The sequence below is a fragment of the Equus quagga genome, chromosome 1, assembly GCF_021613505.1.
Source record: "Equus quagga isolate Etosha38 chromosome 1, UCLA_HA_Equagga_1.0, whole genome shotgun sequence".
NCBI lineage: Eukaryota > Metazoa > Chordata > Mammalia > Perissodactyla > Equidae > Equus > Equus quagga.
This window is the reverse complement of record NC_060267.1, coordinates 59,190,624-59,213,036: the sequence shown is the minus strand read 5'-3', so window position 1 is coordinate 59,213,036 and position 22,413 is coordinate 59,190,624. Positions and strand designations below refer to the sequence as shown.

At 43.3% G+C, this 22,413-nt stretch overlaps 1 protein-coding gene across 5 annotated transcripts in view; it reads right to left on the bottom strand.

Annotated features, from left to right (window-relative positions):
- Positions 1 to 22,413, bottom strand: part of RUSC2 (RUN and SH3 domain containing 2) — a 60,405-nt gene that overhangs the window by 10,296 nt on the left and 27,696 nt on the right. For 3 of the 5 annotated variants that reach the window (XM_046670869.1, XM_046670843.1, XM_046670859.1), the window contains exon 2: positions 1,052 to 3,136. In XM_046670869.1, coding sequence (XP_046526825.1) covers positions 1,052 to 3,068 — 2,017 coding nt within the window. In that variant the 5' untranslated portion in view covers positions 3,069 to 3,136. Of the gene's footprint in view, positions 1 to 1,051; positions 3,137 to 10,737; positions 10,990 to 22,413 lie in introns of those variants that run through there. The other 2 variants (XM_046670851.1, XM_046670875.1) reach the window with 2 other exon arrangements.

The following is a 22,413-nucleotide window of genomic DNA, read 5'->3' as shown; positions in this document are numbered from 1 at the left end:
CAAGGAGACATCCTTTCCAATCCAACTTCCACCCAAACCACCAGTGATCTTTCTAAAATGCAAATCAAAACAGGCCACTAAACTGTTATACTGTTTGTTAACAAACAAAATGCCACTTCCCTGATTAAAATCCTTTAATAGTTCCATTCACACGCCACTATAGCTAAACCAAATTATTTGCAGTTTCTGGGAAGCATCAAGTTATTCTGTGCCTTTGTGGTTTTCTATAGACTGTTGTATGACCCTAGAATGTTCTTCTTACAAGTCTCCACAAAGCCAATTCCTAATCCTCTTTCTAAGAATGTGCTTAAATGTAAATTGTGTTAGCAGTCCTTCTCTGACATTTTAGTCTCTTTAGATATCCCTCTCATAGACCAGGACCACAGACTGCCGTCTCTGCATTTTAATTATCTGCTTCCTTTTCTGTTTCCATCCTTAGTCAGAATTCCTTGAGGGCAAAGAATGTCCCTCTCATTTCTCTATCACCAGCACCTACTTAACATAAAAATTACTTAAATATAATAAAATAAATAGGGAAAGAGGTGGCCTAGGAGGCTTAAAGGTCAAGTGTCAGGTCTCAGGATCTTTGAAGAGTGGCTACAATCACTGACCAAAGAATGAATCTCACTGACATCCAGCGTGGTTTGCCTGTTGGAGATGTCCCTTGGCTGTTGGGCATATCCCTTAAGCAACACAAATAGCTAAATGTCCAAAACTGAACTCATACCTTATCCCTTTTCCAGTAAATCTGTGTTTGCAGTCCCTATCCATGTGTCATCATCTTTCCAGACACCTAGACTTAGAATCACAATCTTCTGAGTACTTCCTTTCCCAATACATCAGTCTCTAAGTTCTGCTGATTTTATCTCCTCAGTGTATTTTTATCCTCTCTCCTCCTTCCCCCCATTACCACTGTAGGACATGCCCTGGACTGGAAAGATGATCAATTTAGGCTGAAGAACCTCTTCTGGTTTGGATGGGTGCTGGGCAGGGCCCTATCACTGAGTAGGCCACGCATATATCCTGGTATTCCAGCCTCTAGGTTCCTTACCATCCGCTCTGGCTCTTGCATCCCTCTGAGGATGGCTGTTGGCTGGGCTCCCTGGGAGAGCAGGCCCTGGATCCATCAGCTGGGCCAGGGGGCCTTGCTCAGCAGCTCTGAGGCCAGCAGGTGGCATCTCACTTGACTGGGGGCCCTGACAGACCTGGGTGGACCAGGGCTCTGGGTCAAGTAGGTCCATGCCTGGCCCCAATGGCATTGGTGGTAGGCTATGGCTACAGCGAGTGCCCTTATCCAGGGGGCCCACCCTATCTTGTTGGGTTTCTTGGATAGGAGAGAAATCCTGGGAGGAGTCTCCAATGCTCACTCGAAGTGGTGGGGAGCCAGAGCCTGCAGCTTTCTTCCGGCCCTTGGCAAGCTCAGCAAAGGAGGTGACCCGCCTAGGTGGGGAGCTAGGCCCAGCCAGGGCTGCAGGGCCCTCACTCAGGCGCACTGGGCAACTCAACATGCGTTCCAGTGAGCCCAGGCGAACAGGAGGGCTTCGTTCGAGGCTGCGATCATAGCTTCGAGAGCGCTGACGTCCAGTGCTAAGGTTGGGGGGTGAAGTATTGGTGTACACTTGGCCCTCGATCATAGCAGGGCCCACGGGAGCTGCTGCTTCCTCTGAGGAACCCCCTGCTTCTTGTTCCTCTGGCTGGACTTCTGGCTTCTGGAATAGGTAATACTCAGAGGGCTGGCTAGGGCCAGGGTGTGGGCCAGGGCCTGGTGCAGGACTTATCTTGGTGTGTTCCTCAGAGCAGCTAGTAATGGAAGAGCCAGCTGGGCTTGGGGATGATTGGGAGGACAGGTCACAGGTGACAAGTTTATAGTAATTCTGTGTGGCCACAACAAGACGGGCCTGGCTCTGGAAGCAGGCTGTGAGGTCAGCCACAGCTGGGCAGGGCTCACAATGTGGGTGGTAGGAGTTGCAGTTGGCATCAAGCTCAGGAGATGAGGCATGAGGACAACCATAGCCTCCTTCCCTTCCTCCATGGTTAGGGTGGTGGGACTCCTCAGCAGGGAAGGTTTGCAGGTCCAGGTAGAAGGCGCCAGGGTCTGAATGGCTACAGAAGGAAGAGTCGCTGCAAGATTGCGGGGCTGAGTTGAGATTGGCATGGGAGTTGCCATGCATCTTGTTGTAGAGGGTGCTGAAAGTGACAAGCACGCCATCTGAGCTGTTGCAGGACGAGTCACTCACATAGCCCATGGACTGGTCAGCCGTCTCGGACTGACTGGATGTGCTACTGCAGCGGCAGTGCTGGGGTCCTGAGCCTGCGCATCCGGGGTTCCTTGGGGATTCATCTGAACTGAGCTTCCATTCCTGGTCAAAGGAAAAGCCAGAGGTATCACTGGCTCCACCCCCACTGCCACTCCCACCAGGTCCCCCACACTCATCCAGCTCCATGGTCTCTGCTTCCAGCTCTGGCCGGCAGCAGTAGCTAGTGCTGCACTCCTGGGTATCCAAGGTGGTTACTGGCTGCTGTTCTTGCCCCTCCACCACTCCAGCCCGACTACGTCTTGTGCCCCATGGCCTGCCCACTCTGGGGCCAGTTGGTGGCAGCTGGAAAGAGGATAGCTGGAAGGTGGGCTGGCCAGCCCCATGCAGGTGGAATGACTGCTGCTGGGTGGCACTATCACCAATGCTGTCCTCATATAGGTCACCAAGTCCTGGCTCAGCCACACCCTCCTGCTGCAAGAAGGGATTGTGTCGTTTAGGGGCCCCAGGGCCTCTTCCATCCCGACCCCTACTCTTGGTGCTGTCTGCAGACCGTGCAGATCCCCCTGTAGAAGAGTGCCGACTATTGTAGAGCAGGGAGTCAGCTTGTCCTAGGTCTTGATCAGGCTTGGTGATGCCCAGCTCCGATGGGCAGAATGGATTGGGTCTTGTGCTCCCACTACCTCCACTTGCCCCTCCACAGCACTGCCTGTCTGGGACTTGACAGTGCACCAGGGGGATGTGGTGGACGATGAGGGTCTCTCCAGTCAGCTTTGGGGGACTATCCATTCTGGAAAGTTCGAACAAGGGCATTAACAGCACCAGACACTGCCCCCGGAGCCCAGTGGGGCAGAACACATTTCATCAGGAAAGCTTGGCACCTGGAGAGAGAGGGAAACAAAGGGAACCTAATGTCACCTCCCTGGAAGTCAGGGACATGCCCTTCCCTATATCATTTCCAGGTGTAAAAGAGCCCAAGAGGAGAAAAGACTCAGAGTCAAGATGGAGCTTGATAACACAGCCCAACAGGGCAGGGGTATCCCACCACTTTCTGAATTGCACAGGTCCAGCTCTTGAGTTCCCCTTTCATTTTAAGTTTGCCATGCATCCACCTCTGACAAAAGGCCAGACCCCTTTTAATGCCACATATGAAGGTCTGGGTACCTCAGGGACAGCACTTTCTCCTTCTCTTTCAAGGACACTGTTCTTAGCAGTAAACAATGACTAGTCCTGAGTACAAAAAAAGTATGAAAAGTGACATAACTAAGAAAAATGCAACTAGAATGTCAGAAAGGATGCTAGGCACTGAGGGGATACTAGAGATGCCTTAGACACAGCTATAGCATGCAAGTATACAGAGGAGAGGAAAAATCACGAATAATCTATCATGTACTTACAGCAGTAAGCTACAATTTTGCAAGAAAAATATTTTTAAATACATCATTTGACTCCTATGTCATCTTGAACCCGTTTTTTCCTCCTCTGAGCCCCAAAATACCTGTCCCTCTCTGATGGCTGTGGGCTAAGGATACTCACTCTTCCGACTATAGTACTGGAGCTTCTTGAATGGGCAGGAGTGACTGCAAGCATGGCTGATGCCAACCTCTTCCTTCTCAATGGGGGTGGGGCCTACTTTTATCTCTTTTGTATCAACCTCTGGCACAATATCACATAAGACCTGGCAGACTTGAAAGGCATAATACAATCTTACTATCTGTCTAGTTCAGGGCACAGACCTTCTGAAGTGTCCAAATTCTGCCCAGTTTTAACCTAGAACTTTCACTACGGGTTCCCCTAGAAAGTCTTCTCTTCCCAGTTTTACCTCTGATAGACTAAACTTCTTTTTTGTCCAAGGTCTCCTGGTTCTGAGGACACAGAGCCCATTCTGAGCTTCTCTGGTCTCTTGGCTGGACTGTGGCAGAATGGCCTCCTCACATTCTAGTCTCCTGCTCTACCAAGTTCAGGTCCCGACAGTCTTCACTTGCTCAGACTCCTCATATCCAATATGTCTCTTCCTTCCCTTTTTATTCCTGTCATTTTCCTTCCACCCACTGTGAGTCTAAATCCCCATTGCCTAAGTTCTTCATCATTTAGTTGAACTCTTAATACCACCAATTTTTAAAATTTTAACTCATTTAGATCATAGGATCACAGCTTTTCAAGTGGAGTACAGTAAAGAGCTGGGCAAGTCACACATGCTCAAGGAAATGAGCAGGCAATATATTAAAGAAAAAATCCAAATGGCTAATAAATACATGTATGAGGGACACAGTATTAAAATATAATTGTTTGTGTTAAGTTAAATTACATTAAAATTATAAAGCGAGTATTTACGACCTCTCTTTCTCCTTTCATTTCTGAGAGGAAGGCTCTTTTACTGGATTTCCAAGCCTTTATGTGTTGACTGGGGTAACGAGTAGATATGGAGAAAGGCAGAAACTAGAGAGACTAAACTGAGCTACAAGATTAAGAATTATAGAAGAAAACATGGGAGTAAGTCTTTGTTATTTTGGATTAGGCAATGGTTTCTTAGATGTGACACCAAAAGCACCAGTGACAAATGAGAAAATGGATGAAGTAGACTTCATGAAAATTAAAAACCTCTGTGCCTTAGAGGATACCATCAAGAAAGTGAAAAGGCAACCCACAGAATGGAGAAGATATTTGCAAATTGTATATCCGACATGATAAGAGCCTTCTGATTAGAATATATAAAGAACTCTTACATCTCAACAATAAAAAGATATATAATCCAATTAAAACTGGGCAAAGAACTTGAATAGACATTTCTCCAAAGAAGACACACAAATGGTTGATAAACACATGAAAAGATGCTCAACATCATTAGTTATTAGAGAAATAAAAACCACAATGAGATATCACTTTATCCCCACAATGAAGGCTAAGATAAAAGACAGACAATAATAAGTGTTGGTAAGGATGTGGAGAAATTAGAACCCTCAAACATTGCTGGAGGAATTGTAAAACGGTCCAGCCATTTTGGAAAAACAGTCTGGCAGTTTCTCAAAATGTTAAACATACGAGTTACCATATGACCCAGCAATTCTACTCCTAGGTATATCCCCAAGAGAAATGAAAATATATGTTCACACAAAAGCTTGTATACGAATATTCATAGCAGCATTATTCACTGTAGCCAAAAAAGTGGGAACAACCCCAGCGTCCATCAACTGATGACTGGACAAATGTAGTGTGGTCTATCCATATAACAAAATATTACGTAGCAATAAAAGGAATGGAGTACTGATACATGCTACAACATGAATGAACCTCAAAAAGGTAAGTGAAAGAAGTCATCATAAAAGGCTTTTTTGTATGATTCCATTTACAGGAAATGTCCAGAATGGGCAAATCCACAGAAACACAAAGTAGATTAGTGATTGCCAGGGACTGGGGGACTAAGAACTTGGGAGTGACTGCTAATGGGTATAGAGGTTCTCTTTGGGGTGATGAAAATGTCCTGAAAACAGTGCACCAGGGGGTAGTCGTGATGGTTACACAAGTCTGTTCATAAAATCAAAACTACAGAATTTTATGGTATGCAAATTATATCTCGATTTTATAAAATGGTGAATTTCATGGTATGTGAATTATATCGTAACAAAGCTGTTATTTAAAACATTTTTTAAAATAGGAAAAAAAGAATAAGGTTTGTGAGAAGAGGGAAGGAGAGGTGAGGAAGGGAACCAGTGTTGAGCAGTGGAGAGGACTGGGCATTTGCAGAGAAAAGGTGAGAAGGAGAAAAGAGAGGAACAGCTGCCTTAAAGTGTGGGATTTTATAGAGAGAGAGAAAGAGGATTTTTTTTTTCCTTTTTCTCTCCAAAACCCCCCCTGGACACAGTTGTATATTTTCAGTTGTGGGTCCTTCCAGTTGTGGCATGTGGGATGCCGCCTCAGCATGGCTTGATGAGTGGTGCCATGTCCACGCCCAGGATCTGAACTGGCGAAACCCTGGGCCACCAAAGTGGAGCTCGAACTTAACCACTCGGCCATGGGGCTGGCCCCGAGAAAGAGGACTTTTAGGAAGTTTTGTTATGAGGTACATAAGATAATTTTCCCTTTACTCCTCCCCATCTTTTCTCTTCCTGCACTAAGAAAACTTTGGGCTCAAATATATATGCCACAAGGATAACAGAAAGTTGGAAACACCCTAAAATTCTAATAACCAATCAATAAAAAAGTACAGAGTATTATTAAAATAATGTGTTAATATGATTATTGACGGGAAAACGTTCACAAAACATTAACTGAAAATAGCAGATTGCAAACAGCATGTAGAGTATGACACCGTTTGTAAATAAATAAATATACATCTCTATCTGTTTTAGTCTGTTCAGGCTGCTATAACAAAATACCTCAGACTGGGTGGCTTATAAACAGCAGAAATTTATTTCTCACAGTTCTGGAGGCTGGGAAGTCCAAGATCAAGGTATCAGCATGACTGTGTTCTAGTGAAAGCCCTCTTCCTGGTTCATGGCTGGTGCCTTCTAGCCGTGTCCTCACATGGTATGAGGGACAAAGGATCTCTCTGGAGCCTCTTTTATAAGAGCACTAATCCCTCCCAAAGGCCCCACCTCTTACTACCATTACCTTTGGGGGTTAGGATTCAATATATGAATTTTGAGGGGACATAAACATTCAGACCATAGCAATATGCATGGAAGAAAATTAGCATATGCAACAAAATGTTAACAAAGCTTATCTCTGTTGAGTGATTTCGGGTTATTTTAAATTTTATTCTTTTTGCTTCATCTGTATTTTCTAATTTGTATATAATAAATATGCATTATGTACATAATTTATAGTTTTTTTCTTTAAATGCTATAGATTCTGTGGGTTCTGGGCTTGGGGAGGGAGCTATCCCTTACACATGGTACTGGGTTTCCCCAGGGTCCAGGCCATAATCCAAGGCCTAGACTAAAACAACCACAGAGAACCTTCTTGTACACATAGCAGTAATTTCAGGAGTATTTATGGGCTACAGCCATCACTGATCTTCAGTGAATACTACCCGCTCTGCCCTTCCCCCTTTTTTTTTTTTAAAGATTTTAGTTTTTTCCTTTTTCTCCCCAAAGCCCCCTGGTACACAGTTGTATATTCTTCGTTGTGGCTCCTTCCAGTTGTGGCATGTGGGACGCTGCCTCAGCGTGGTCTGATGAGCAGTGCCATGTCCACGCCCAGGATTCGAACCAACGAAACACTGGGCCGCCTGCAGCGGAGTGCGCGAACTTAACCACTCGGCCACAGGGCCAGCCCCGCTCCGCCCCTTTTTAAAGCACCATTTTCAAGAGGCATTCACAAGTATACACAAATAAAAATTTATGATTCTGACCCACAGACCATTACTAGGTCATACATGCATTCAAACGACAAAACATAGTGACACAAGTCTAGAAAGCTGATCTTCTAAACTAAGGATAAAGAAGAAATGGATATGGAAGGTGATGAAGAACCTAAGAACCTTTGGCTGGAGGGCCCTGACAGCTGTATTACGATGTTATGTTTCATTTCTGTCCCCCAGACTTAACTGTGGTTCCTTGAGGCCAGAACCTGTGATACAGTGGACTCCGTGCCCCTAGAACCTACGCACAGTGCTTGGAACGTGGCAGGGGCTTGGTTTTTTGTTGACTCCTATTTTACCCATTTAAAAAATTAACTTGCCTTTTTATTATTGAGTTGTAGGAGTTTTTTATTTATTCTAGATACAAGTCCTTTGTCAGACATATGTTTTGAGAATATTTTCTCTCAGCCTGTGGCTTGCCCATTTGTTTTCTTAACAGTGCTTTTTAATTAACAGAAAACTTTAATTTTACGAAGTCTCATTATGAAGTTTTTTTTTCTTTTATGGTTAAAGCTTTCTGTGTCCTAAGAAATCTTTGCCTATCTCAAGTTCATAAAGAAATCGTCCTGTTTTTTTTCCTAAAAGTACCTGTATAGTTTTAGCTTTTACACTTAGGTTGTGTTGAATCCTATTTTAACTGTAAAACTCTTTCAAAGGTTGATTTCATTTTATTTTATATTTTTGTATCTCAGAGAAGGTCTTTTTCCCTCCTGAGATCTCCACAACCAAGGCAAATGCCTGCCAACCGTTCTTCCACAGATAACTCCAAGTTAGCCAACTAAGGTGAAGTTCTGCAGACATGTTGTGAGATTTTGTATTCATGCCTTTCCCTCCATACTTTCATTTTATAAAGCACTTTTTTATTATGTCATCTAACTGATCCTCATAACAACGCACCGAAGTCAGTAAAGTCCCTTTCATTTCAAAAAATAAGGAAATAAACACCCAGAAAAATGAAATGACTTGCCCAAGATCACTCAGTGAATAAATGACAGAATTAAGACGGGACTCAGGAATCCTAACTTTTGACCTTTTTTCTTGATCAGTTAAGAATGTAATGAGTATACTGTACACGTGACTTGATTTCAAACCCCACAGAATACATTTACTGAGAGCATCTCTCTTAGACTTCTTTCCTGGGAGTGACTTGTTCTGTGACAAGACAAGTTTAATACTGTGGCCTATGAGCCCTAACAGAGGTGAAGAGAAAACAATGAGATGGAAGAGCTCATTCCAGACTCTTTTTGTACCCTAATTAAATAGAGAGATGTGGGAGATGAAGATGGGGATGGAACAGAGACTCCAGAATAGAAAGTGAGTGGAAGAAAGCTTTTCAGATGATGGGCCCTCTAGCTATGACGACTTGGTAGACAGTGGAGTGGTGGGCTCAGTCGATGTAAAGTTATGAAGTCTAACTCTCCAGAATCAAGGAAAGGATTCCATGAGGGCCCTTTTCCTGGCTCTTACCCCAAATGGGTGTCTCTTGGGACCTACCATAATAATACTGTTTATTAGTGGTCATTTACTCTGCATTTACATGCTAGGTAATTTACATGTATCATCTCTAATTCCACTATAACCCTTTAAAGGAGGCTAATCATTCCCATTTTACAGACGAGAAAACTGAAGCTTAGCTAGTATAAGTAGTTTGTCCACAATCACACAGCTGGGCACGCAAACCCAGGTCTGCCCAATTCTTAATTCTTTCCACTCCCAAAGAAAATGATCAGGGCCACGCCCTCTTCCTGAAGTCCCTGCATTTACCCTGCCGCCATAGCAGCTGCTTCCTACCTTTCCTGGAAAGGCCCATGCTCTAGCTTCCACTTACAGTTTGTGTTTACCCACTTCTCCATTCTCTGACCCTACAGTCTCTTTCGTATTACTGCCCTATGCTCTAATAACACTCTTCAATCCCACCTCCTGCCCCAGTTCCCAGGCCTCATCTCCCTGCCCCAGTCACGGTCTTGGACACCCCCTTCCTCTGCCCTAGGACTGTAGAGCACATTCCTAGATGCTTCCTGGGAACTAACAACCACAACTTACCAGTGTATTCCCCAAACACATATTCGCACAATGTGGAACTAGTGCCTTCTATTAGCCTATGTTTTTGAATCCTCCACCGAAATGGTCAATGGAAATGGAAATTTAAGGAACTCTTTCTGTCTGCTCAGCAAGGGTACTTCTGGGCAGGAAAATGTTCTAAACTCCAGAAGAAAGGTTTCCCCTGTCTTTGGTCATCAGCACCTTTCTGTCAGTCATAGAAGCCCTTCCCTCTTTTATTGGCCTCCTGGAGGAGGATGGGAAAGACAGTGGTACTCAGTTGTTATTCTCTAGTAATCTGACCTTGACCTGAGGTCCGATGACAAGCCTCAGTAGGAGTGATAACCTTTTTTCCTGTCTGGGTCCTCTCTTGGGCAGGACTGAAGGGAAGAGAGAAGGAGGGTGGATTCGGCAGTATCAGCTTATGCTTAGGTTTCTTCCTGTTAGGAATCTAAGTCTGTATAAGAAAACTGATTATGTCAGGTGCCAAGGCATTACAGGGACTTCCCCTGCCCCCAGTACACTGTGGAGCTTCTTGGTCAACATTCTTTCTTACTCTATCCTCATCTGGAGCCTGGTGGCACCCATAGCACCAGAAGATATAGTATGTGTGTCTATGTGCATGTATGTATGTGCGTGAAGGGAAAGGACGGGCTCGATGCCTCCCAGCCCCACCTCTTAAAAGCTGCATGGATCCCTGCATGTTCTCCATCATAAACTTACAGTAGCTTTCAGGGTGTCCCCTGCCATTATGCCTTTATTTCTAGATCTGACCCCGTCCACCGTGACCCACATGATAGCAGCTTCATTGGAAATGCCCAGAAAAGAATGAGGGGATCTTCTGCTTCTTGACAAAACAGCAGTAGCTCAAGCCTCTGCTTTTCCCGATCTGCACCACAGCCCAAATGTATACATGGATGAGCTTGTCTAATGTTTGCTCTCATGCTCACTCTCTCTCTCTCTTTCTCTCTCTCTTTCAGAAAGACAAAAGCCAACCCTCAGAAGCTAGGGCCCAAATGTGCTGATGGGCTACCCCAGCGTCTCTGCCCTGCCCCTCCCCCCAGCTCCGCTGAGCCATACCTCTGCAAGGAGCCTTGAGCCCTCCCGGACGGAGGCTTGTGTTCCTTTTGTACTGCGACCAAGCTCTACCTTGACAGTTCCAGCTGAGGCACTGTTCCACGGGTCCACACAGGAGGAACTGGGCCGATTTCTTAAGATCTGATTTCTGCTAATACAATGGCATCATTGCTAATGCAGGGAGGCTGCGCAATCCCAGCCCCAGTATCCTTGCTGCTGCCACTGCTGCTGGTGCTGCGGTGACGTTGCTGCTAAAGGAAGGGGGCAGGGAAAGGAGCGGGCGTGCCCACAGTACAGCCACTCAGCCTCCCTCCCTGTCAGTCCCTGTGGGCCTTTAGCCTAGGGAAGGGGGAGGGGAAAGGAGCCAGCCACAGCGGCAGTCAGTGCTGGAAGACGAGAACTCTCAAGTCAGCAAAGAAAAGGAGGGAGAGCTGGGCCCAGCTCCTCTCTTGTCCTTAGGAGTCTCAGGGAAAAAGTCTGGGCAGACGCTTAGAGCTTCCTTCCTTCCTTAGGCCCCTCCTTCTAGATCTTAGCCAGAAATCTCTCCCTCCTCTTTTCACCCACTCTGAATGACTCTTTGTTTTCCAGCTTTTTCCTTTCACTGGGATTCCAGATTAGCCTTGGGGTAGAGCAGCCAGCCAGGGAGGGGGTTCCTGATGCCTTTAAGGCAGGCTGCAGAGACCGGTCATCACGCCACCAGCAGTAACACCAAGTTCAGTCCTTGTGAATGCCCAGCTGGATGCAGCACTAGGCTCTCTAGGGTGTGCCTCTTCAGAGAAATGGGGACTGTCTCAGAAAAGAGAGAGAATTGGCCATTGGCAGGCTTCTATACATAGGGTGGTAGTGAGCCTTAGGACCAAGGTGGCTGCAGGCCCCCTTCCTAACAACAGAGTCCACTTCAGTTCCCTGGATCTTCAAAGGGTCTGCTGGTGTGGCTGGAGCAGAACCTTCCCTCTCACATCAGTTTATGGTCAGTGCTGAGTGGGGTCCGGCTGGGCCTGTGGGGAGGCAGAATCCATTTGGCTAGGCCGAGAGGCCAGGAAGCCTATTTTTCTAGGGAAAGGAAGGCTAAGGAAAGGGTGTGGTCTCCCCCAGGCCAAATAAAAATCTCAGTTCTGTCTGTAGACCTACAGAGCCCTCCACCCCTTCCCTGCTCCACCCTCCTCAGGTTCTGGGCCAGTTCTGTGGGAATCAGTAAATAGTGGAGAAGCCACAGCCAGAGCCAACAGTACAGTAAGCAGCAGCACTGTCTCTGTCTACTTCATGCCACTGCTGCCTGCTGCCACAGTTGAACACAGAGACTGTCTCAAGCTACGCTTGGCCCCCAAGCGCTAGCTTTGCCTAGGGCTCCTCCCAGAGTTGATGACTATCTGGACTCCACAGGCAAGTCCTTGAATTTCAGGTCCTTAGAAAGAAGCCTTGGGTCCACTGGCCAGGATCACAGCAGCCACCACTCAGGATCCAGAAAAGATGTCGTTTCTTTCCCCTATTGCTTCTTCTATTCCCTATGAGACGCATGTGCCCATTGACCATATGTTAGGATGAGCTGAATTGTAGAGAGAAGAAGAAAAGTGGCTAAAGACCCAAAAACCTATCTCTAACCTGACTCGTTTGAGGGGCCATGGCCCCTTGTCCTACAAAGCAGAAAACAATGAGCAAGGGAAGGTGAGAAGGAGACTGCTGTTCATAAAACCAACCATTAGGGACCCTTCCAGGGAAGTTGAGAGGAGCAGAAACGGTCTCACCGTACTTCCCTCTCCCCTAGCTGACACAGACCTCATAGGGGGTTGGGTAAACAGCTGTAGGTTAGGGCAGAATAATCTCCATGACCGAGTGCTTAGAGTTCTAGCTTCTTATTGTAAAAGCTCTGGGCCCAGGGTCTTTGTCCCTGAATTCTGTGAGGCTAAGCCATGCACAGCACTGGAGACCCACTGCTCTCATATTTTCAGTGCTTGGCTTACTTTACCATGTCACAGACCACAACATCACTTACTTTCCATCCACTACTGCCACAAGTCTATAGGACTTTTGATGAAAGATCAAATTATATTCCGCTAGAAATAAAATACAAATACTGTCACATTAGAAACCTCAACTGCCTCCTAACTAGTCTTCTCACCTGCAATTTACCTTCTAGTACTACCAGATTCACCTTGCTGAAGCACCATCTTTCTTCACTATGTCACTCCTCTTGGCCCTTTTAATGGTTTCCCATTACCCAGAGAATCAAGTTCAAACTCCTCATTTTGGCTTTCAAGGTCTTCCATCTTGGCTGTCTACGCCTTCTCCACCCAAACTTACTTCCCATAGCCCATCATGTAGTTCCTTCAAACCTGTTTCATAAGCTCATTTCCACTCTGCTGCATTTGTTCAGATTCTCCTGCCTGTTACACTTGGCTATACTCAGAATCATCCACAACTACAAGGCCCAAATCAACTCCTCCTTCAAGTCTTCACTGATCACCTCAGAACTAGAAATGATCTGTCTTCTGAACCCATGGCTGCAGGCTGTTGATTTTATAGACAAAAAAAAAAAACCCCACAAAAACCAGGAGATCAATATAGGATTGCCAATTTCTTATATTGCCAAGTAGCATCATTAAGAAAAAATAAAACTTCAGGGCCAGCCCCGTGGCTGAGTGGTTAAGTTTGCATGCTCCACTTTGGCGGCCCAGGGTTCGCTGGTTCGGATCCGGGGTGTGGATCCAGCACTGCTCATCAGGCCATGCTGAGGCAGCGTCCCACATAGAGGAACTAGAAGAACCTACAATTAGGAAATACAACTATGTATTGGGGAGCTTTGGGGAGAAGGAAAAAAAGAGGAAGACTGGCAACAGATGTTAGTTCAGCACCAATCTTCCTTACCCAAAAAAAAGAAAAGAATGAAAGAAAAATAAAACTTCACATCAACTATCATCACTTTTTCTTTTTTTTAAACTTTTTCTTTTTTTAGATTGGCACTTGAGCTAACATCTGTTGCCAACTTTATTTTATTTTATTATTTTTTTCTTCTTTTCCCCGAAGCCCTCTAGTACATAGCTGTATATTGTAGTTGTGGTCCTTCTGGTTGTGCTATGTGGGACGCCGCCTCAGCATGGCCTGCTGAGCAGTGCCACGTCCGCACCCAGGATCCAAACCGGTGAAACCCTGGGCCGCCAAAGCAGAGCTCATGAACTTAACCACGTGGCCACAGGGCTGGCCCCACCTTTTCTTAAAAGAAAGCATACTGTCATTATTTTTCTCATTTCACTGCATCCTGATGCAAACTTCATCAGAAACTAGCATCAGCCCATGAGAGATTTTGATTAAGTAAATCATTTGTCACTTGACATGGTTATTGTTTTTTGCATATCTGTCTTAATGTCCCTTCTAGATTGCAAAGTCCAAGTTATATTTATCTTTGCATTCCCAATATCCAGTGCATAAGATAGTATCATTTTTACTTTGTGTTTCTCATAAAACCTAGAGTAGTCCTTGGCATATAGAAGGTGGTTAGTCAGAGTCTTGTTGAATAAGAGTCGTCTAAAAAGAGATGTTCCTTGAGCATATGTGAGAGTGAGTGCTGGGTAGATCTGACTCAAAAGGCTTGGAAGAGAAGATCCCTGCTGTTCACGTGAAAAAAAAAAAAAAGATGTATTAAAAGAAATTTTAGAAAGAAAAGGAATAATTCTTCCTGACTTTGAGTTAGGCAATGAATTCTTAGACACGATACCAAAAGTACAAGTGACAAAAGAAGAAACAGATATGGTAGACTTCGTAAGAATGTAAAACTTTTGTGCTTCCAAAGACACAGTCAAGATAGTAAAAAGACAACCCACAGAATGGGAGAAAATATTTGCAAATTATATATCTGACAAGGGACTTCTATCTAGAATATATAAAGAACTCCTACAACTCAACAATAAAAAGACATATAACTCAATTAAAAAATGGACAAAAGATTTGAATAGATACATCTCCAAAGATGTACAAATGGTCAGTAAGCACATTAAAAGAATCTCAACATCATTAGATTTTAGGGAAGGATAAATCAAAACTACAAGATCCTACTTCACCCAACTAGAATGGCTAAAATAAAAAAGCCAGCGTTAACGATGATGTGGAGAATTAGAACCCTCATATATTGCTGGGAGGATTGTAAAATGGTGCAATCACTTTGGAAAACAGTCTAGCAGTTCCTCAAAACGGTAAACATAGAGTTAACATACGACCCAGAAATGTCACTCCTAGATATCTCCCCAAAAGGAATGAAAACATATGTTCACACAAAAGCTTGTATATGAATGTTCATAGCAGCATTGATTGTAATAGTCAAAAAGCGAGAATCCAAATATCCACCAACAGATGGATACATAAAATGCGGTATATTCATAAAAGGAAGTATTATTCAGCAATAAAAAGGAATGAAGTACTGAAACATGCTACAACATGGAGCTACAACACGGATGAACCTTGAAAACATTATTCTAAGTGAAAGAAGCCAAACACAAAAGGTCACATATTGCTTGACTGCATTTATATAAGATGTCCAGACCAGGCAAATCTATGGAGACAAAAAGTAGATAAGTGGCTCTCAGGGACCTGGGGAAGTGGAAAATAAGGAGTGACTGTTAATGGGTATGGGATTCCTTTTTGGGATGATGCAAATGTTCTAAAATTAGATTATGGTGATGGTTGCACAACTCTGTGGATATACTAAAAACAATTGAATTGTATACTTTAAATGGTGAAACATATGGTATGTCAATTATAGCTCAATAAAGCTGTTAAAAAAACCAGCAGCAGCAGTGAATGGTATTACTTATATCCCAGGGGCAGAAGTCTTTGAAGGCTCTGTAACTGTGTTGGGCTGGAGTGGGGTGGGGTGCTGGAACCTCAGGGGTTCTAGAAAGCAGAGGGTATCACTGGCATGTCAACTCAAGGACTTTAGGCAATTCTCGCCGGCTTCTGCTTTTTCAACACCAAAATTCTTAAAAAGAATGGACTATGTTAACTCTACTTTCTCCTTAACCATTTCTTCACTATCAGAAGTCTATCTTCTTGTAATACTTGAACTGTCTGAAGCAGTTATAATTTTTGAACTTATAATATTTAAATTCTCTCATACTTAGCCATCCTTTTCTATTGAAAACACTTTTTTCCCTTCTATCACACCAACCCTCCTAGTTCAACTTCTTAGATCATTCTTTCTTCATTGTTTAATAAAACAATACCTGGCCCATATTTAAATGCAGATTGATAGCAAGGCTCAGATCTGAAGTCTTTTCACCCTGAATGTTTAGCCCTTTCCACTATGCTGTTGATTTCTAAATCTTGCATTCTTCCTGGACTTCCAGAATCAGATCTCAAATAGCCTATTAGATACTTCTTACCATAACCTCAAATTTAACACATCTAAAGCCAAATTGGTTTTTCTATTTCAAATCATCTTTCTTTGGACGACCAGTAACAAAAGCTTGAAAATCTGAGTCATCTGGACTCTCTCTTTACATTCAGACAATCACCAAGTCATGTTGAGTCTTCCTTCTCATGTTTTAGGCATTGATCTAAGAATTTATTGTGCTTTTACTATATTGCAACTATTATGCTAGCACTTACTTACATTATCTCATTTAATCCATATAACCACTCTCCAAGCTAAGTATTATTATCTCTATTTTGTGGATGAGAAATCTGAGGCTCAGGGATATTAAATAATCTTCCTAAGGCAACTCAGTCAGTAAATGTCTGACTCCAAAGTCAGTGTTCTTAACTGCTTGTTATATTGCCTCTCAAGTTTCCATCCCCACTCCTATCACCCTAATTCAGACCTGCATTCTCTCTCCTCTGAATTATTATATAGTTTTCTAACTAGTTTTCTTGCTTTCATTTGGCTCTTTCCTTCCAGCTATCCTAAATACTGACACAAGATTAATCTCCCCAAAGCACTGCCTTTAATATGCCACCTTACTGCCAGAAAGCCCTTCAGTGGTTCCCCATAGCTTACACGATAATCCAAATTCCTTACTGTGGCGTTCAAAGTTCCTTCCTACTTACCCAACCACGTTCCATCACATGCCAAATTTATTTAAAATTCTGAGTTTTGGCTCACACTACTGGGAAGATATCTGAACTGTTCTCCCTATTTCCCTTGCTTTTTTTTTTTTTTTTTAAAGGATCCAGCTCAAATTCTACCATGCCTGGAAGCTTTTCTTTATCATGGAAGTCCTTCTTTGGAACTTCTTCAATATCAATTGCCTGTACAACTCATTTGGTACCAAGCCTTGGCCATTTTGCTATTTATCTCTGGACAACAGCACACTTTTGGAGTATGGGGCTGTCTCTTATATCTTGGTAAGAAATTCCAGGCACAGAGCCTTGGCACTTACTGCGGCACCCCCGATGTTTATTTGATAAAGCTACTGGACAGCAAGGCCAGCAGGCTAGCTGGGCGCAAGCCAACTTTTGGAAGATTAGCTTTGCCTGAGAGTAGCATATCTGATGAGAAGGAGGAGAGGAAGGAAGATGAAAACTAAAAAGTTGAGCCTTAGTAAAATACTTAGTAATAAATCTTCAATGCCAAGATCTTAAACTCAACCCGTTTCTCTCCATTTTCATACTGAGGATGGAAAGATGACTGAGCAGCTGTGTCTCCAGTCAGTACTTCCCTACCATTTATGATCCCATGGTTATGATCCTAGAGCAAAGGCTGCAAAGTGACAGCCTGACAGTTATATCTTGCGTGTCAACAGGTTTTATGGGGCTTGCACAGTAAAAACGCCACCATAAACATTTTAGAGATTTCTAAAAAATAAATAAATCTGGATTTCCAGTTTGTCTTGCTTGAAAAATCAGAAGAACTGACCAAACTAGGCCCTCATTCCTAGATGGTAACAATCAGCTAGAGTTGAGAAGTGGTGCCCTCATAAGATGGGCATCTGCCTTCAGTTTGACATGTTCCCCCCACTCCTTATGGTCTTTTCTAACAAGCCAGCTTCTCTGGCTCACTTCACTCAATTGCATTATTTGCGTGGATCCTCTAAAGCATTTGAGTTTGCAACCCTTGCCCAGAGTAACAGCTATGCTTTTGCTTTATATCCCCAACTCCCCTGACTTACCTCACATTTCCACAATGATGTTTATTGTAGTATTACTTACAATAGTAAAAAATTGAAAATATTCTGAACGTCCAATAGAAAAATAGTTAATTAAGCAGTATTCTAGCCATGCAATGGAATATAATGGAACTATAGAAATTACGTTTATAACGAATGGTTACTGGTATAGGAAGAGGCTTAAAAGCTAATTAAAAAAAGAGTAGGATATCAAATTGGTATAGAGAGACTTCTGCTTCCTGCATCATGTCGAGCAAGATACTAAGAGAGTCCCTTCAACTGCAAAAAACAAGATCCTGTATAACATATACTTTTTAAGGCATCAGAGTTTGCAGTTTATAGGAGAAATCTCCAAGGCTACTCTCCTCATCCCCAAAAAGGCAAAAAAAAAAAAAAAAATCATGAGCTGTAGAGGAAGCAAGGGAGAGGACTAGGGTTCCTTGTGGACCGATTCTCAAAGCATTCTAACTGTGGTCAGAATGACAAGCCTTGGACCACAAGAAAGGTGAGGGAGCTAAACCTGAGGCTCCCACATTAAACTGAGACCCTCAAAGTAAGCTCAAGTGATCTAGGGTTGGTGGTTCTCTCCAACTTCTGATAGAAGCAGATAAAAATCTTTGCTGGAGGAAAATATCCCCAATTTAAGTCGACAGGATTCTCCAGATTAAAGAGAAAGCAAAAACTAGTTTATATTAGCACAAATACACGTGGAAGCAAGACCCATGAGTGAACAACAGAAGACAACAAATAATACATTTAAACTGCAAGGACTTCGATATTAAAAATATCAGATACAGAACACAAATCAGCTATGTGTGAAATGTTTTAAGCAGAGGATAAAATCTCAAAGATAAGCAAGTAGCAAGAAATTATCAGAGAGATCCAGGGTTAGTGAAAATAAAACATAAGAATATAACCACTGGTTACTGAGCATTCCTATGCCTGGACCAGGCTATTTTATGAGGAGTCCCTAGATGAAAAAAAGGATGTGGAGGCCAGGGGGAGATACATTATACCTTCTGCTATACATCTGAACAGGAGTCTACCCAAAACAGTCTGTGAAAGTGCTCTATAAACGTTTTATAGAAACGTAAAGCATTGTTACTACTCTTTAAAAATGCTAGCATCCATTGATGATTTTTGTCTGAATCAGTTATTTACTGTGAAGGTTGAAAAATGATGGTTCCCTCTCTATTATTCTTTCTACTTTTATTAATTGGCATTCTAATATAATAAAGATTTCCCTTTTCCTTCCTTCCTTTCTTTATTTGGTATCAGTATAGACTCCTGTATTCTTTTTTTAATTCAATGGGTCATAATCCATTGCTGGTATTGTTGATTTTGATGCTCAGATTGTCCCAGATTTAGGACTATTTGGCTTTTTATTTTCATTGTGAACTCTTTTCTGCTGTGTATAAACTTTTAAAAATTATTTAGAAGCCGGCCCCATGGACAAGTGGTTAAGTTTGCGGGCTTCACTTCCGTGGCCTGGGGTTTTGCCGGTTCGGATTGTGGGCATGGACATAGGACTGCACATCAAGCCATGCTGAGGGAGCGTCCCACATGCCACAACTAGAAGGACCCACAACAAAAAAATATACAACTATGTACCGGGGGGGCTTTGGGGAGAAAAAGGAAAAATAAAATCTTAAAAAAAAATTAACTATTTTGGAATAATTTTAGATTTTGGAAATTATTTGGAAATAATTTTTAGAAAAGTTGCAAAGATATTTCAGAGAGTTCCCATATGTCCTTCAACCAATTCCCTTAATGTTACCATCTTATATAATCCTGGTACATTTGTCAAAACAAAGAAATTAACACTGAATACATTACTATTAACTAAACTTGCGGACTATTTGGATTTTTCCAGTTTTCCCACTAATGTCCTTTTTATATTATTTGGCTTTTTAAAAAACCAAATGTACATATAACTTTTATAAAACACATAAGCTAATTAAAAACAAAATAAAGCGGCTCACCCTCACGCACCCCCCGCCAAAAAAAGATATTTAGATGTACACTGGAGGATGCAGATAAACAGCCTGGATGGTATTATAAGTGTACCTTAGTGAAGAAAAAGATCTACATTTCCCACAATCGAGACACTGAGTAGTTTTGGAAACTATCCAGGCAGGAAATTTTTAGCAAAAGAAGCAATACTGAAAAACGGACAAGACCATGTGATTTTAGTAGACCTCTGTCCCTAGTCTTTCCCAATAATCACTCTGCTTACCTTTCACCTCAGGACACTCTTCTTTGGAAATCAACAGGAAGTACTTTTGCTTGAGTTGAACTAGTCAGGTATCCTCTGTACCAGCAACACTCTATGTTAGGTAACTCCATTTGGCCACGTTTTCACTTCAGATTGCATGATTGATCCCAGTACAAAAGATCAGGAGTGCTCAAATCATTAAAAACCAAAATAAACTATGATACGCTATATCTTTTCTCTCATCTAGAAGCATCCTGAGGCTATTAGTTAACATCATCTCAGGAGTCAATCAAGCCTGCATGCAATCATGCCACAAGCATCTATCCACTGCACTCCTACCGTGTATAAGGCACTGTGCTGGATGTTCAGGGGTAAGAGCCCAACTTGAGGGGCTCATAATTTTGTTAAAATCATTGCCAACATACCTCTGGAGAGGGCTAGGGCAGTAAGAGAGACATTTCAGAATGTGAGATAAGGTTAGAGCAGTGGTTTCAAACTTTTTCAGCCCAATACATAAAACACAGCTGCTCTGGTTGAAACAGGAGGGGCCTACAGCCCCATATACTCCAACTCCCTCTCTCCACTCTGGGGGCCCCAAAGGCACCTCCAGGGGACCCTAGGGCTCAGAGGAAGAAATTCTGAAAACCTCTGGGCAAAGGCAAGACTGGGTACCGTTTGTTGGGGTGGGGGAAATGGGGAGTGAAACAAATGATTAACAGATAAATCATCTCTTCTTTCTTCGTGGCTCTCAAATCAAATGTTTGGAAAATGATGTCAATTAACTGCACCAATAACAGACTTACTTTTGAGTACAGGAAGTGAACTTTCTACATGAATTCAGGAAAATCAGTTTGTATAACTACTCTCCATGCCTGCCACAGTTCTACGTCTTTACAGGCCATGAGATTTGATGGAGACTCTGAATTTCCTACAAGACAAGTACTTCTCTTTGAAATGTGTGAGAGATGCTGAAAGAATCTGGACATTTAAGAATTTGTGGTAACAGTGATTCCTGTGGGTATCTGGGCTAAGTTGCAAGGAGAGAATAAATAGGCTGTTAGAGGCCCAAGAGCCCCTGGCTATGGCATCAGGAGTCTGGTTCCACAAATGGAATAGCAGCCAACGCCCAGGAGTTCATCTGTCTTTCCTTTGGGTTGTGTGTAGCTGTTCCTAGCTGAGGAGGCCAGTAGGATTATGTTATTTTGGACTCCAAGTGAGGTCAGCCAGCATGTTGGGAGTATGTTGGAAGAGGCCTCGCCTCAAGGGCTGTCCCAGACACACCCAGCAGGATCAGGCCTCCCTAATATAGAATCCTCCTTAGGAGCACAGAGCTTACGTTGCTTTTGGCTTCTCAAATATGTTACAGAAAGGTTCTGCTAAAAGTCTACTCCCAAAAGTTAAACACAAACACTCTAGAAGAGGCCTGGCTCTGAAGTAGAACGGGCTCTTTCCTAGGACCATCTGGTGTGGGTATATCTTCTTTTCCCCAAGTCTATTTCCTGCCATGTGAACCAGAAACATGCAGCCATCTTTAATGTGATCAAAATCACTGACAGAGAACATCTAGGCGTGGAATCCTCAGTGGGTTCCAAGCCTTTTACCTCTCAGGCTCAGCTGTGCCTGAAGCTCCCAAGGCCCCAATTCAAAGAATAGACTGCAGCACTGGGAATTATACCCAGGAAAAGAAAAAGCTAGAAGCCACTGACCCTCACTGAGCTGTAAAGGGTTGCTTTCCTTTATTCCATAAAACCTGACAATAATAAACCCAGCTTTGTCCCAGGGTCTCTCTCTGCCCAAAAGGGATTATGCCTAGAAAAAAAACATCTTCTCTTCCACTGATCCAGCCAGCAAGTGTATGCCTTTCTGCATTAGGTCAACCATTTGATTCCCTCTTTAGCCCAACTCATAACACCTGTTTGGAGGCAGAAGGCTGAAACAGATGACCTCTTAACGTCCCTTTCAGCTCTAATTACAAACTAATCCAAATAACCTGGGGCCCAAAGGAAGGCTCCTATGCAGGGTGTTAATGTCCTCCCTTTCACCCTCCTGCCTTTCAACATAAATAACACAGACACACACACATCTACACTCCCAGGTGCCTGGCTTCTAAGTGCAGTTAGAAGTCTCTAGAAATTGAGAATTTGCTGTAAATCTTATCTCTTCTGAGGATGCAGGTTAGGGAGAGAGAGGAGGACTACAGAGAATTAGGAAAGATTTAGTTCCTACCTTGATAGACTGAGTTCTTCAGATGAAGGGATGGAGGATGCAGCAGTGAAGGAGGCCTACGGAATAAAGATGCAGCAACGGAGGTGGCCCACGGGCTAGAGATGCAGCAGTGAAGGAGGCCCACGGGCCAGAGATGCAGCAGTG